The 12,368-nt window shown below is 40.4% G+C and overlaps 1 protein-coding gene across 1 annotated transcript; it reads right to left on the bottom strand.

Annotated features, from left to right (window-relative positions):
* Nucleotides 1-1,455: 1,455 nt before the first annotated feature.
* Nucleotides 1,456-10,478, bottom strand: LOC309698935 (14-3-3 protein beta/alpha-A-like). Its single transcript, XM_082521695.1, has 6 exons — nucleotides 10,347-10,478; nucleotides 8,172-8,503; nucleotides 6,503-6,626; nucleotides 5,697-5,860; nucleotides 3,109-3,204; nucleotides 1,456-3,010 (listed from the first exon to the last, which is right to left on the bottom strand). The coding sequence occupies exons 2-6, from the start codon at nucleotides 8,499-8,501 to the stop codon at nucleotides 2,933-2,935; spliced, it is 792 nt and encodes a 263-aa protein (XP_082377821.1). The 5' UTR covers nucleotides 8,502-8,503; nucleotides 10,347-10,478; the 3' UTR covers nucleotides 1,456-2,932.
* Between the last annotated feature and the right edge of the window lie 1,890 nt (nucleotides 10,479-12,368).

Raw genomic sequence — 12,368 nt, 5'->3', positions numbered from 1 at the left:
TGAGACACCCCTCCCTCATTTGGCAAGAGTCTGAGGTTATTTAGGACTATATGTAAGGGTTTTAAGGAAGGATGCACACCCCTTTAACTCTACATTATTAAGCTTTCATACATATTTAGTGACTTAAGTCATTAAATGATACCTTTACAGAAATGAAAGAGAGCTTCAGTGACTGTCACTGATCAAAGGTGAACAGACCCACTGATCTGAAGTGGCCCACTGATCAAAAAAAAAATACCCACAGATATAAAGTGAATAAGTGAGAATATTTTCTCCCACATTCCACCTAAATGCATCACATGTGCCCTTTAATACATCACTATCTGCAGAGGGCAGTGTTTTCAGTCCAGGAAGCATCCATCTCTCGTCAGACCAGAATACAACTGTGTCTGATCTTTAGTGTTAATTTTGCACCTCAAACTGCTTTATAATTCTTCTACAGGCAGTGATATGATGAGAGTACAAGGTTTTATCCCATATAAAGGGTGAAATTTGACATGCCATTCAAATTTTATTCACTTCAGCCACCTAAAATCGCTTAAATCTTCCATAGGAATTAATTGGTCAAGTAGCAGCTATGGTGCAGATGATCAAATACACTCGAGTACGTGTGAGCGCTTCTATAAAAGCAGACATTTTGACATTCATGTGTGTGAACACAATGCCACAACCTTCCCAGTAGTGGACATCCCAGCCGGAACAAGGAACAAGTATGGCTTGTTTTAAAGTTTACTTAGGAGAAACCCTCTTCTCTCTCTCAAAAGAACACGAGTACAGTAGGTCTTTGTTTAATTGAGTCGAAACAAGGATGGATGAGTTCTTGGACAATGTTCTTTGGACAGATGATTAAGATTACGCATGGCAGTGGAGGAGTCCTAAAATGGGCAAATTGCACTCACTCATCCTACTATGAACTCCTCTATATGCCAAAATGATTTGTCTGATAACTAAAGTTTGACCAAAACTGCGGTCATTGTCTTGCTGCAGACGCAAGCACAGCAGGAAATCTATAACAGAATGGTTGAAAAACAAAGGAATCAAGGTGTTACAATGGCTCAGTTATGTCCACACCTCAACCTCATTCAAATGCTGTGGTGGGACTTTCAACAGAGGTGTGAATTCCTGCAAATCTCCATGAACTGAAGCAACACCCTAACATTGTAAATAAAAGTGGGCCAAAATTCCTCCATAACAATGTGAGAGAGTGATAAAGTTCAAATTAACGTAGCCGAGGTCTGTTCTACAAGCTATTGAGTCATAGGATGTGCTTGACTTTTCCCCACATGACTGCTTGAAGCCCTGTGGAAACTTTTCACATGACTGTATGGAACAGCCCTCATTTCTTTGCTTTAAACATTATTTCATGCTTGGGCCATTTGTGGGTTTGTCTCAGTGAAATCTGTGAACCAACAATTCACATCACACATAAAGAACAGAGAAACCGAGCACACCATCTTAATTTGAATGTTTTAATTCCACTTACATGAAAGCACATAACCAAATAACATACCCAAGAGCGTTACTCGCCAAATCCTGCATCCCAACTTTTTTTAAAACCAAGATACTGTACTTAGAAGAAACTGGCACTACTTTGTGATCACTAAATGACCTTAATGCAATTTCCTATCAACTTACCTAAAATTCTCATTTTTATATTTGCCATGGTTTGAAATTTTGCCTTTTCAAAATGTACTTTCAAGGAAGATAAATGTAACTGTATTCCACCTAATCCTAAACAGAGATTGCCAGTTTTAAAAGCGATGCCTAACCCTCACACCAGACTACTGAGAACCACATACATTCCAGGAGTCAAATCAATACTCAATAAGGGAATAAAATAAACAAAAGAAAATACAAAACACCTGAATAGAAAAAGAGTAGAAAGCCACATAAAAGCACATGGCAAAAAGTATCCTCTGCACTGCTGAAGAGATAAAATATCAAAAGTTACAGTATCGAGCCATTTTATCAAGTTGTTAACTTTATCTTAGGCTGTCTATATAGCTTGTCACGTGGTATGCAAAACTGCAGGACATTACAGTCTACTCGTTTCACTGATGAGTGAAAAGATGTCAGTAAAATGGAATGTAACCCTCTCAACAAACCAAAAGTAAATTACAGCTTTTGTAAGTGGTCATTCATATAGAAAACCTTTCCTATGCCTGAAAGCACTGTAAAAACCCATTGAGCCATGACACATGTACCATCCATTTATAAAAAAAAAAAAAAATCTCTACCTGCTACACTGGACACTGACAGGGCCGTATGGATACAAGCAATACCGTAATAGGTGAAACCTGCCAACAGTATGTGTGTACTGCTATTGTCAGATGAAGAAAAAAAAAGTAATGAATTCAGACTACTGTGACCATTTTTTTCCCTTTTAACACGTGCCTCAAAGGAGTTTTGTGGACTAAAGTGTCACAAAGGTTGTAAATGTTCAGTTCAAGTAAAAACATACAAATTATTATCAAAGTTACACTTCGAGGTTGGTTGGTTTGCTTTCCTGCAACAGCAGCGGTTTGCTACAGTGAATAAGGTTCGAGAGAATGGGGCAGATTTGGATCCAAAGGAGGGATTTCATTTGGACTAAAAGAGACAAAATTATTTAAAGGAAAAGAATTCTAAAGGAAATGAACATCCACTGGGTCACACAATGAGTTATGTTAAAAAAAAAAAATAAAAACAACCAATCTATTCCATTCTTTTCCCTGTGGAGGTGTTGATACACTTAACACATACACTTCAATGCTTCAATGTATCTGCACATACATACTGTACTTTACACACAGAGTGGAGTGTAAACATACATATTTGTGCATGTATGTGGACACACAACCACACACACACAACTTAGGCTGGTGAGAGGTTTTTAAAAAAAAAAAAAAAAAAAGGGAAAGAAAACTGCGGGGTTTCTTTTCTCGTCTGAAGTTCAGTTCTTGTCTTCAGCTGGCTGCTCCCCCTCTTCTACCTCAATCCCGCCCTCACCGCTTGGGTCCGACATCCACAGCTGCATTTAAAAAGTGCAAGATAATAAATTTAGCGCTCATGTATAAGCATAAGGGAAAACCAAATTTTAATATAGTTTCATCAAGAGGAGACACTCACAGTCAGGTTGTCACGGAGCAGCTGCATGATCAAGGTGCTGTCTTTGTAAGATTCAGTGTTGAGTGAGTCCAGCTTGGCGATGGCATCATCAAAGGCCTGGAAGACACACAGTGAAACAATCAGGACTTCCAAAACCCAGAGTACAGTCTTGAAAGTGCCTACAGTGAGCTTGTATTAGCAGGGCCAAAAACAATAAGCTAAACAGAAAGCAACAACAAGCAGCCATTTATAGATCTCTAGGATAAAAGGGTACATCTGTGTTGTGCCTGATACTGTAAACTACTTTGATTATATGGGGTGGTCTTTTAGAAACAAGTACAAGTGTTTGCACAAAACTGTGCTCTGGCAGACCATTTATTCACAAATCCATGAACACACTGAATTATTTTAGCCTTTTCCCAACTTAATAAATTACTAATTATTTAATGCAGACAATTCCATCCATGCTGATACAGGCAGGTGATGTGAGCGTCCCTTGTCATGTCTGGTAAATGATCACACCAGGTGTGTACCTCGCATGCGTTTCCTGTGACCTGGGCAGGTGAATAGTGTGTTCACTGTTCAAACGAACTGAATGATAAGCACAACATGGATCACCTACTGTATCGAATGACACAAAAAAAAAGAAAAAAAAAAGAAAAGAAAAAAAGTGTCCTAAAGAAGTCAACACAAGAAGTTATATAAAAATCTAGCGGCGAGCTGTTATGTGATGCCAGGAATGTCCAGACTACTGCGGTGTCCATCAAATTATTTATTTTTTCTTTCAATAGTATGTTCTCTCATAGTGTGATGAAAGGTATTGCAGTGAGGTTCAGCTTTACCTGTGGTTGCTAGGATATTTAAAAGTAGAACAGGAGGCAGAACCTTAAGCTTTCAGGCTCCTCTTCTGTGGAACCAGCTCCCAGTTTGGATTCGGGAGATAAACACCCTCTTTACTTTTATGATTAGGCTTAAAACTTCCCTTTTTGATAAAGCTTATAGTTAGGGCTGGATCAGGTGGTCACAAACGCTTCCATAGTTATGCTGCTGGGGAATTCCAATGGTGCACTGACTGTTGGTTGTTGGCTGCCCCTGCCAGAATTATCCATCTGTCCATTCGCTTCCGCTTATCATTTTCAGGGTCACGGGGGGAGCTGGAACCTATCCCAGCTGTCTTAGGGCGAGAGGCAGGGTACTCCCTGGACAGGTCGCCAGTCTGTCGCAGGGCTAACACTTAGACTGGAGACAAGCAATCGCATTCGCTCCCCCATTCACACCTATGGGCAATTTAGTGTTTCCAATTAACCTGTCCCCACTAACTGCATGTCTTTGGACTATATTCGCGTAGTTTCTCCCCGGGTACTCCCGCTGCCAGAATTATCTTCCTCTTGAATTCGTTTTTTTCCTTAAAGTGACCTTTGTTGTATTTATAAATAAATCTGAACTGAGCTGAAAATTGAATTCAAAATACGAGTCCGTTGCTTTATTGGAGGGTTTTAGTCTTCTTGCCTGGGCACAGTAAATTTGTGGGATCCTGACATGTGGTTGCCATAGGTTAACATGGAAATTACAAGAAATTTCTAAATGATAATCATTAGCAGCTTTATTTTACTTTATAGCAGTGACTTTGGTTTAATAGTGTGTGGCGATACTAACAGATTCCATCTAAACCTAAATCTCACTTTGATTTGATTGGTCACCGTGAAATAAAAGTCTGAATGAATTATATCACTATTTAAAAAAAAAAATTCAAAGCTTTATCCCACACCCGACAGTTACACTGTTACCCCTATCTTTAGTCTTTGAGTGACACGGACAACAGAAGACCCAACGGCCAACCAGTCACTCCTGTTATACCCGTTTTACTTCTCTGAAGTGTGCTGGCTGTAACACATTCATAGTTCGTACATTACAGTGCACTAACTAAGCATGGTCACAAAAAAACAAGAATACAGGCAGGCACAAAGACACCCATTCGAGCACTTACTGTCCGATCATTTGGACACAAGTGGACCCTAACAGAGTCGTGGAAGTGGAAAGGCTTAATGTTGTCTTTGGTATCAATTACATTAATCAAGGGTCTGTACTATTATCAGCAATTCCTCAGAATGTTGTGAAAAAGAAACGCTGCCTTTACTCCCCCATTTTTCAAGGTCTCCTTTAACAAAATCCTAAAGTATAAAGAGTACTGTAAGCAGAAAATTTTAAAAGACTCATCATCCTTTCCGCTGACAAACTAACAGTGTAGTTTCAAGCATAACCTTATTTCCACCAAAGGGTTAGGGTCATACCAATCAGAGTCAAGTCAGAGACATGGAGATTAGCAGCAGTGCGAGGACCGGAGATAGCAGAATATCAATTTAATCTTCAGACTCATGGCAATGATAGGCACAGAAACCACTGAGTGACACTCAGCTACGAGAGAGTGCACGCGTGCTACTAAGTGTATTTATTATTTTTATGTATCCATAAGGTGATATGCATGACATTAATAATGGCCTCAAAATCAGTACCTGTACACCTCTGGTGGAAAAGTGGTACTAACATCATTTTCATGATGCTTCAGTGCTTTTTAAAGAGAGGGACAACAAACAGAGGACCCTTCTTACCGTCTTGGCCAGTTTGCAAGCCTCCTCAGGCAGGTTTGCAATCTCGTAGTAGAAGACGGAGAAGTTCAGCGCAAGGCCCAGGCGGATGGGATGTGTAGCCTCCATTTCCTTTAGGCTGATGTCATAGGCATCCTGGTAGCCACCTTGTGAGTTCTTAACAATTTCTGCACAAGCAAAAAAGCAGATATGGTTTCAAATGAGAAAAATTATTTCTTGGAAACCACACACTGAATTTTTAGAAGTTAGACAACAACAAAAATACATTAAACAAAAAGTAAAATCATCTGATTAATATTTCTATTCAGCTCCACTGTCAAGTACAGGTCCTCAGAACCAAAAAGATGAAGTATCCAATCATTTGAAAGCGGATTTGATGGATATTTTATGGAATATGTAACAAAAGAACACAATCTTTTACAAAACCACCCAAAATTAACAAAAGAAAAGTAATCTAAAATGCCTTCTGGCAACTAGAAGCAGCCAACACCCTGCTGCTGCTGCAGTTGCCATGACAACCTCGCAGCAGCACTTGCCAGCATTTTGGCGGACAGTTGTAGGTCAAGGACGAGAAGCGCGTTAGCATTCTGGCTAAAAACAACACCTGAACCAGTCCTAGGGTCTCCTACCCTAAAAAGGATGTTCAGGACGCCCAGTCAGCACACGTTCATCCCACCGACCGGCAGCTGCGTGACACACCACCGCATGGTTTTCATAAACCCTGAACATAAGCACTCACTATCACTACCTTGAGTGACTGCACGACAGGATAAGAAGAAGGGGCGGTGTATGATGTCTGTTTTATTTACCGTTCCTCTCGTCTCCGGTAGCCACCTCAGCCAGGTAGCGGAAGTAGTCTCCCTTCATCTTCAGGTAGAAGACTTTGCCCTCTGCGCCTGATGCTTGGGGGATCAGATATTTGTCGAGCAGGTCCTGCGAAAAGAAATGTGGAAGTTTAACTCTAAAGAACACGTGCAACACACACAAACCCCAGCAGTTATAAGTGAGCCAGTGACATTTTTAACTCCTTTTCCCTAATGGCTGCCTCACTGGGCCAGGGTGCTGTTATGGAGGTGCTCAGTATCATTCAGTTACTTCATCCAGAGGGGATTTGCTCACATGGTTGAATGTATTCCAAATCCACCACCATACACTGGAAGTCGCAACAGCAGTTCTCATGCTTTTGAGATCAACAGCGATCACGTATCTGCAGCAGGTGGAGAAGTGCTCCACATGCTGCTATGTAGATCTCACCCAGGCTGCACTGCAGAACAAGACCTACTGTTTGCTGCAGTCCAACCGAGCTTTGCTATTTTTTCTTTACAAAGTATACTTGGTAAATAATTTAAATATCTTTTTATAAGTTTGTAAGAGTGAATGTGTCTCCCTTTATATGTGCATTTCCCCATTTCCACCACAATTAACATGAAATATGTAGAAATCACTCGACAGGTATGTTAAGAGTACACACCTGTCCAGTGAAACTATGAGCAGGGAATATTCCTCTTCCTTTAACGTAGCTGCCAATCATATTCTAGGCCTTAAAATTCTAGGCTACACCCATCTGATTCATCATGTGGACTTTGGCAGGAAGTGCTGAACTTTTTAGTCCTATTTCATGCGCTGCAATTTTAATGCGTACTGGACGCTTCCTGTGTATAAGTTAATATAAAACATCAAAGACAGTTTCATTTGAGTAAAATATACTAATCTACTATATCTACTTATAGTAGAGCTAGATATGCTTTACAACATGCAAACTTTCGTCTATGGAGTTGAATCAGTGTAGTGGGCCTATATGTTTAAGTTTCCTTTTAAAGGTCACAAGGTCACAGGGCTGTGAATCCGCAAATACAGGATGTATCCAAACTACCCAAATACTGAAGTTTATCTGTGTGATATTCAAACAACTGCTAGGAAGAGTGCCTTCATTTGCCTACTTGGTGCTTTGTGTTCATAGTTCCAACTGTGTAAGATGGGCCTAAATACTACAGCTAAGATATTCAGAGGTGAACAGCGACGTAAGTAAAGCCATATTAACCTAGACAAGTGCTTGTATGCTGAGAACTATGACTAATATTTAAATCCTGTTAGCTGCAGGTTTATATTGTCCCTCTTTAGATCCCTACCACATAAACACAAGCACCACAACATACCTGTAGGTGTCACTAATGTGTAAAAAGCATGGTTCTACTACTACTTTTTGTAAGGGATGTGTGTTTGCTTCCATTCATAAGGAAGCTGTTCTTTTTCTTTTTAAACTGCTGTCGATGTTGGCTTTTGCAGCTTGATTATTTAAATTAAATAAATAAATATACACACACACACACACACACACACACACACACACTAGACAGAGGTGACCAAGACCGGCCACTATCTGAATACAGGTTGGACTAATACAAAGAGGAGCAGCTGCTGTGCATTTATATTTTCTTGCAACAAGCATTTAGCTTCAACACCTCTGCTCCTCCTTACCCGAACTTCCTGGCAGATCTGTTTGAGCTCCCCCTCGATCTTCTCTCTGTACTCCTTGACCAGCGTGGCCTTCTTTTCGCTTTCAGGCGTCTTTTCGGCTTCAGCCTTCTTTTCGGCTTCAGCCTTCTGCTCGATGCTGGAGATCACCCTCCAGGAGGACCTTCGAGCTCCGACCACATTCTTGTAGGCAACAGAGAGCAGATTGCGCTCCTCGTTGTTGAGCTCCTGGTTCAGCTCTGTGACAGCCTTCATGGCTGCAGCCATGTCCTCGTAGCGCTCAGCCTGCTCGGCCAGTTTGGCCTTCTGTACCAGCTCCTCTCTGTCTGCCATGACTGTCATGTGGGGGTGGAGGAAGGAGAGAGGAAAGGGAGTCAGGAAGGACAAAACAAACAGGACAGGAGTTAAGGACGGTGTGTTAAGGGAGGCCAAGCAAAGAAATTGTAGAGAGAGAAAAAGTAGATTTCATTACTATATGTGAATAATGGAGGACTACTGTGCAAGTAAATGTGCTGTTATTCCAGCATAACCTCATTTCTCAGGTATGTGTTAAACATTTTGACTGTGAAGACATCCCCATTTTTAACAAAAAAAAATATATTATATATTACAGTTAGTTAACTGTGAGAAAATAGAACATTTATAACCTTGAAGCATATTACATAATCAAAAACTCTGACAGGACTGTAGCTAAAACAACAGTGTGTCGGCTGTTAAGAATTCATGGGAACACTGGGTGTGTCCACACCAGCAAAGCACCTTTTTTTTTTCTTAAATACAAATCAATCTGCTTGTCTCGTCTTCACTCGATCGGGCACAGACTTGATTTAAAGTGGTGACTAAATCATTTGGACTCTAAGTCTTTAGAAATACAAAGGGGGAAAGTGCCTATAATCACGACTTGTACAGCAGATACAGTTTTAGGCTTCTTCTGACTCACTATCCTGAAGACAAGAATAGGCAAAATGTCATAATAGATCACAGGAAAAGTGTAGTCGGCATGTAAAAAAAATTATAAGTGGTTATGAAATTCCAGAAAATTTACATTAGATGGACATTTCCCCAGAAATCAGTGGTCATCAGTGGTTATTTTTTTATTAGTCTACAGACTATTTTATATCATTTAGTTCTTCCATCAAAATGTCCCACAGCATAAGTTGTCAACATTGTCCGTTTTCCTCTACAGCCAGTTAACACGCATGCCACAGTGCTGAGCTAATCTCAGACTAGTTGCATATTAACTTCTGTCAGTCAACGATCGGTTTTAGTTTTAACTTAAATGATTGTAAATCGGCTCATAGCACAGGACAGGAAGTCTAATTTACTGTAGTAGAATACAGACAGTAACCTATGCTGAGGAACTCGTTTCCTTTTTAAAAAAATATGTAGACCCCTTCACAGGTAAAAGATGCTGCAGTATAAAAGGACTACGTGTGCGAATAAATGTGCAGCCTGTTTACAAAGCAAAATATATAAAAGAAAAAAAATCCCAAACCTATGAATTCATTTCAAAAGCCACAAAATGGGTGAGAAAATTTTCCCTGCACGCTGCCACCTGCACCCCTTAGAGGAATGTCGGCCACCCAGTTTCACGTCACACTCATTCACACACCTGCCCACCCAACGCGTACCATGTAAGGCACGAATGCAGACCGAACAAAAAAAATCATTTTCAAGAGCTTAATAAACGATATGGATTACACAGTCTCTGCGTTTAATTTGGGGAAAGCTTCCTAACGCTGCAGGCGGCTATAGGATAATAAGTGTGTCACTGAGTCGGTTAGAGGAATGAAAGGAGCCTCGCTTCGTTCAGTCCTCAGTGAACGCCCTTTTTCGCTTCCCGGAAAGCAAACCAGACCGCTTCTTCTAGCCACAGTTATTCTCACATTTTAGACTGCTTCATTCACAAAAAGATGCCGCTTAGCAGGGCCGAGAGGCGTCCTCTAAAAGCAGCGAGCGAACAAAAATAGATGGGTTAACGTTGCCGTAAGTAACGCTTCCCTGTCAGGCGAGCACCGAACAATGACTGAGCAGCGCGGAGCATCAACGATTTCCACTTACAGCCGCTAGATGCGGCGATTAATGCAGGGTTTAAAAAGATACCTTACCAGAAGCACAAGCAGGGACTCTTTGGATAAAAACACCACCGAGCAAGAGCAGTAAATAGATGTAACTAACCTGCGAGTGTCGTTAGACGGTGTTGTTCCTGATTCCCGGCCGCACAGCTGATGATCTCTCCCGCTCATCCACGGGGTTTCCCTCCAATCAAAGACACGGCAGCAGGGTCGAGCCCGGATGGGTGACGTAAGAAGGGAGTTGCTATGGTAGCCAAATCTAAGGGCAATTTTTTTTAAGACTGCGCCGAATGAGCAAAAAACAAATAAACGAATCTCACAGAAAATTAACAAAAATATGATTATGATAATGTAAAACATTATGTAAAAAATCTTCTAAATATAGATTTAATTTTTTTTTTATATTTACGTACAAACGGCATAAACGCTTGGTTTGTCCGGTACGCCCGCAAGGATGCTTGGGAGATGTAGTTTATAGTTATTATAAATCAAATGAAACTTTTCAGGAGAATTTATACTTATATCTACCATACTTATATCTATCAAGACACTGGAAGGAAAAACGTTTGTGTTTTAAAAAAAATAAATCCTTTGTGAGTGTGTGTGTGTTTGTGTGTGTGAAAGGTCATTATGCAAGAAGATAGAAGCCAGGAGGAGGAACCCGGAAGTGGGGCAGGATTGACATAAAGTGGTTTTGTCTACCTTATTATATTTTCAAACGAGCATATTATTGGCCCGTGGCTTAGATATTAATGTAATTTCAGTTTCACTCTCATAATTTGCCGTTTAATAGAATAGAATGCCTTTATTGTCACTATACAGTTGTACAATGAGATACAGAGCATCTCCTACTCAGTGTAAACATGCTGGGGGGGGTACAGTTCTGCAGCGCTATGTACTCTGCCTTTACGGCCGTTTGTGTTAGCTGTGCACACCTGCCCACAAAGAATACGCATTTTTACTGAGACTGAAAACGTGATAAAAACGATTATGATAACGTGTGCTCTCTATATATGTCATTACTTTTAGAAACAAACACTAAAATCGCAAAATGGCATTTAATTTTTTTTTAATCCAGAAAAAGCTGCAAATAGCGGTGTCTTTGTACACCTTTATCATGTAAAACTATACCCATCAGAGCTTTCTACAAGGAGTGGTCTAACATGTATAGAGAGGAACTGATAAAATGAGGAAATTATGCAAAATTATGTTGGTGTCAGGCTAATATTATGTATACTGAAACTGTTTTATCTAATGCCTATATAAATACTGAGGTACTGTGGCTCTTCTCAGTAGAAAGGCTTCTTCATTCAAATGCCTTGACCCATTGAGTAGTCCAGACATCAGTCATGTTTTTCTAGTTATTCTAGTTTTACAAATTTCAGGTTTAGGTCTATTGTGATGGATCACTTCCCCTGACCTTGTAAAACTGGTTGAAAGTAGCAGCGATCCAAGCAAGTCTGTTATCAGGGTTGGGGATGGACGAAGACACCAATCAGACCCTGCAGTACTTTCTTAGAGACATAAATCATGCACAGAAGTTTTAGAATTAGAGGTGTGCTAATCAGTGGCCAAGCAGAACTAGAGTAAGGTAGATAAGCAGTGTTTGACAAATACAAATAAATATTCCCAACCTCCTGCTGGACATGTTGATCACTAGCTATTATTACACCACACATAAACTAAATGAATGAAAATATTGTTCCACAGAAACACCGAAACAACACAGCAGGTGCCACAATGCCCAGACACTGGAGTTGAGCTGGTGCTTCAGTGTTTCTTTCTCACTAGTGCGATGAGAGCTGAAAATAGATGATCTATAGCCACAGGGAAATTCTTAACCTAATTAAGTTGTAACGAGTTTGTACGAGTGCTCTCATTTTTTTCCTGTGACTCTTGCATGTTGAGATCAAAGACAGGCTGTAGAAAAAAAAATCTTACATATGTGTATGTGTTTATATGAATGAACATGTGTTGTGTTTTTGATTCACAAGTTTACAGATGGGAAGGCAGGATGTGGATTATGTGTGAGGAGGCTGGGGAACAATGTGGGTTGTGAGTCATTTGGCCGAGCTGCTCAAACAACTAAAACAACAGGCAGCGTCTCACTGACCGTGGTGTGTGT

The sequence above is a fragment of the Aulonocara stuartgranti genome, assembly GCF_965226115.1.
Source record: "Aulonocara stuartgranti genome assembly, chromosome: 22".
NCBI lineage: Eukaryota > Metazoa > Chordata > Actinopteri > Cichliformes > Cichlidae > Aulonocara > Aulonocara stuartgranti.
The sequence above is the reverse complement of the archived record's forward strand: the minus strand, read 5'-3'. Positions and strand labels throughout refer to the sequence as shown.

Excerpts from the sequence above, each read along its gene's own strand:
- LOC309698935 (XM_082521695.1), bottom strand. The coding sequence starts at position 8,501 with ATGGCAGACAGAGAGGAGCTGGTACAGAAGGCCAAACTGGCCGAGCAG. Across the intron at positions 6,627-8,171 it reads AGATCTGCCAGGAAGTTCGG|GACCTGCTCGACAAATATCT; the intron begins GTAAGGAGGAGC and ends TTCTTTTCGCAG. Across the intron at positions 5,861-6,502 it reads TACCGGAGACGAGAGGAACG|AAATTGTTAAGAACTCACAA; the intron begins GTAAATAAAACA and ends TTGCTTGTGCAG.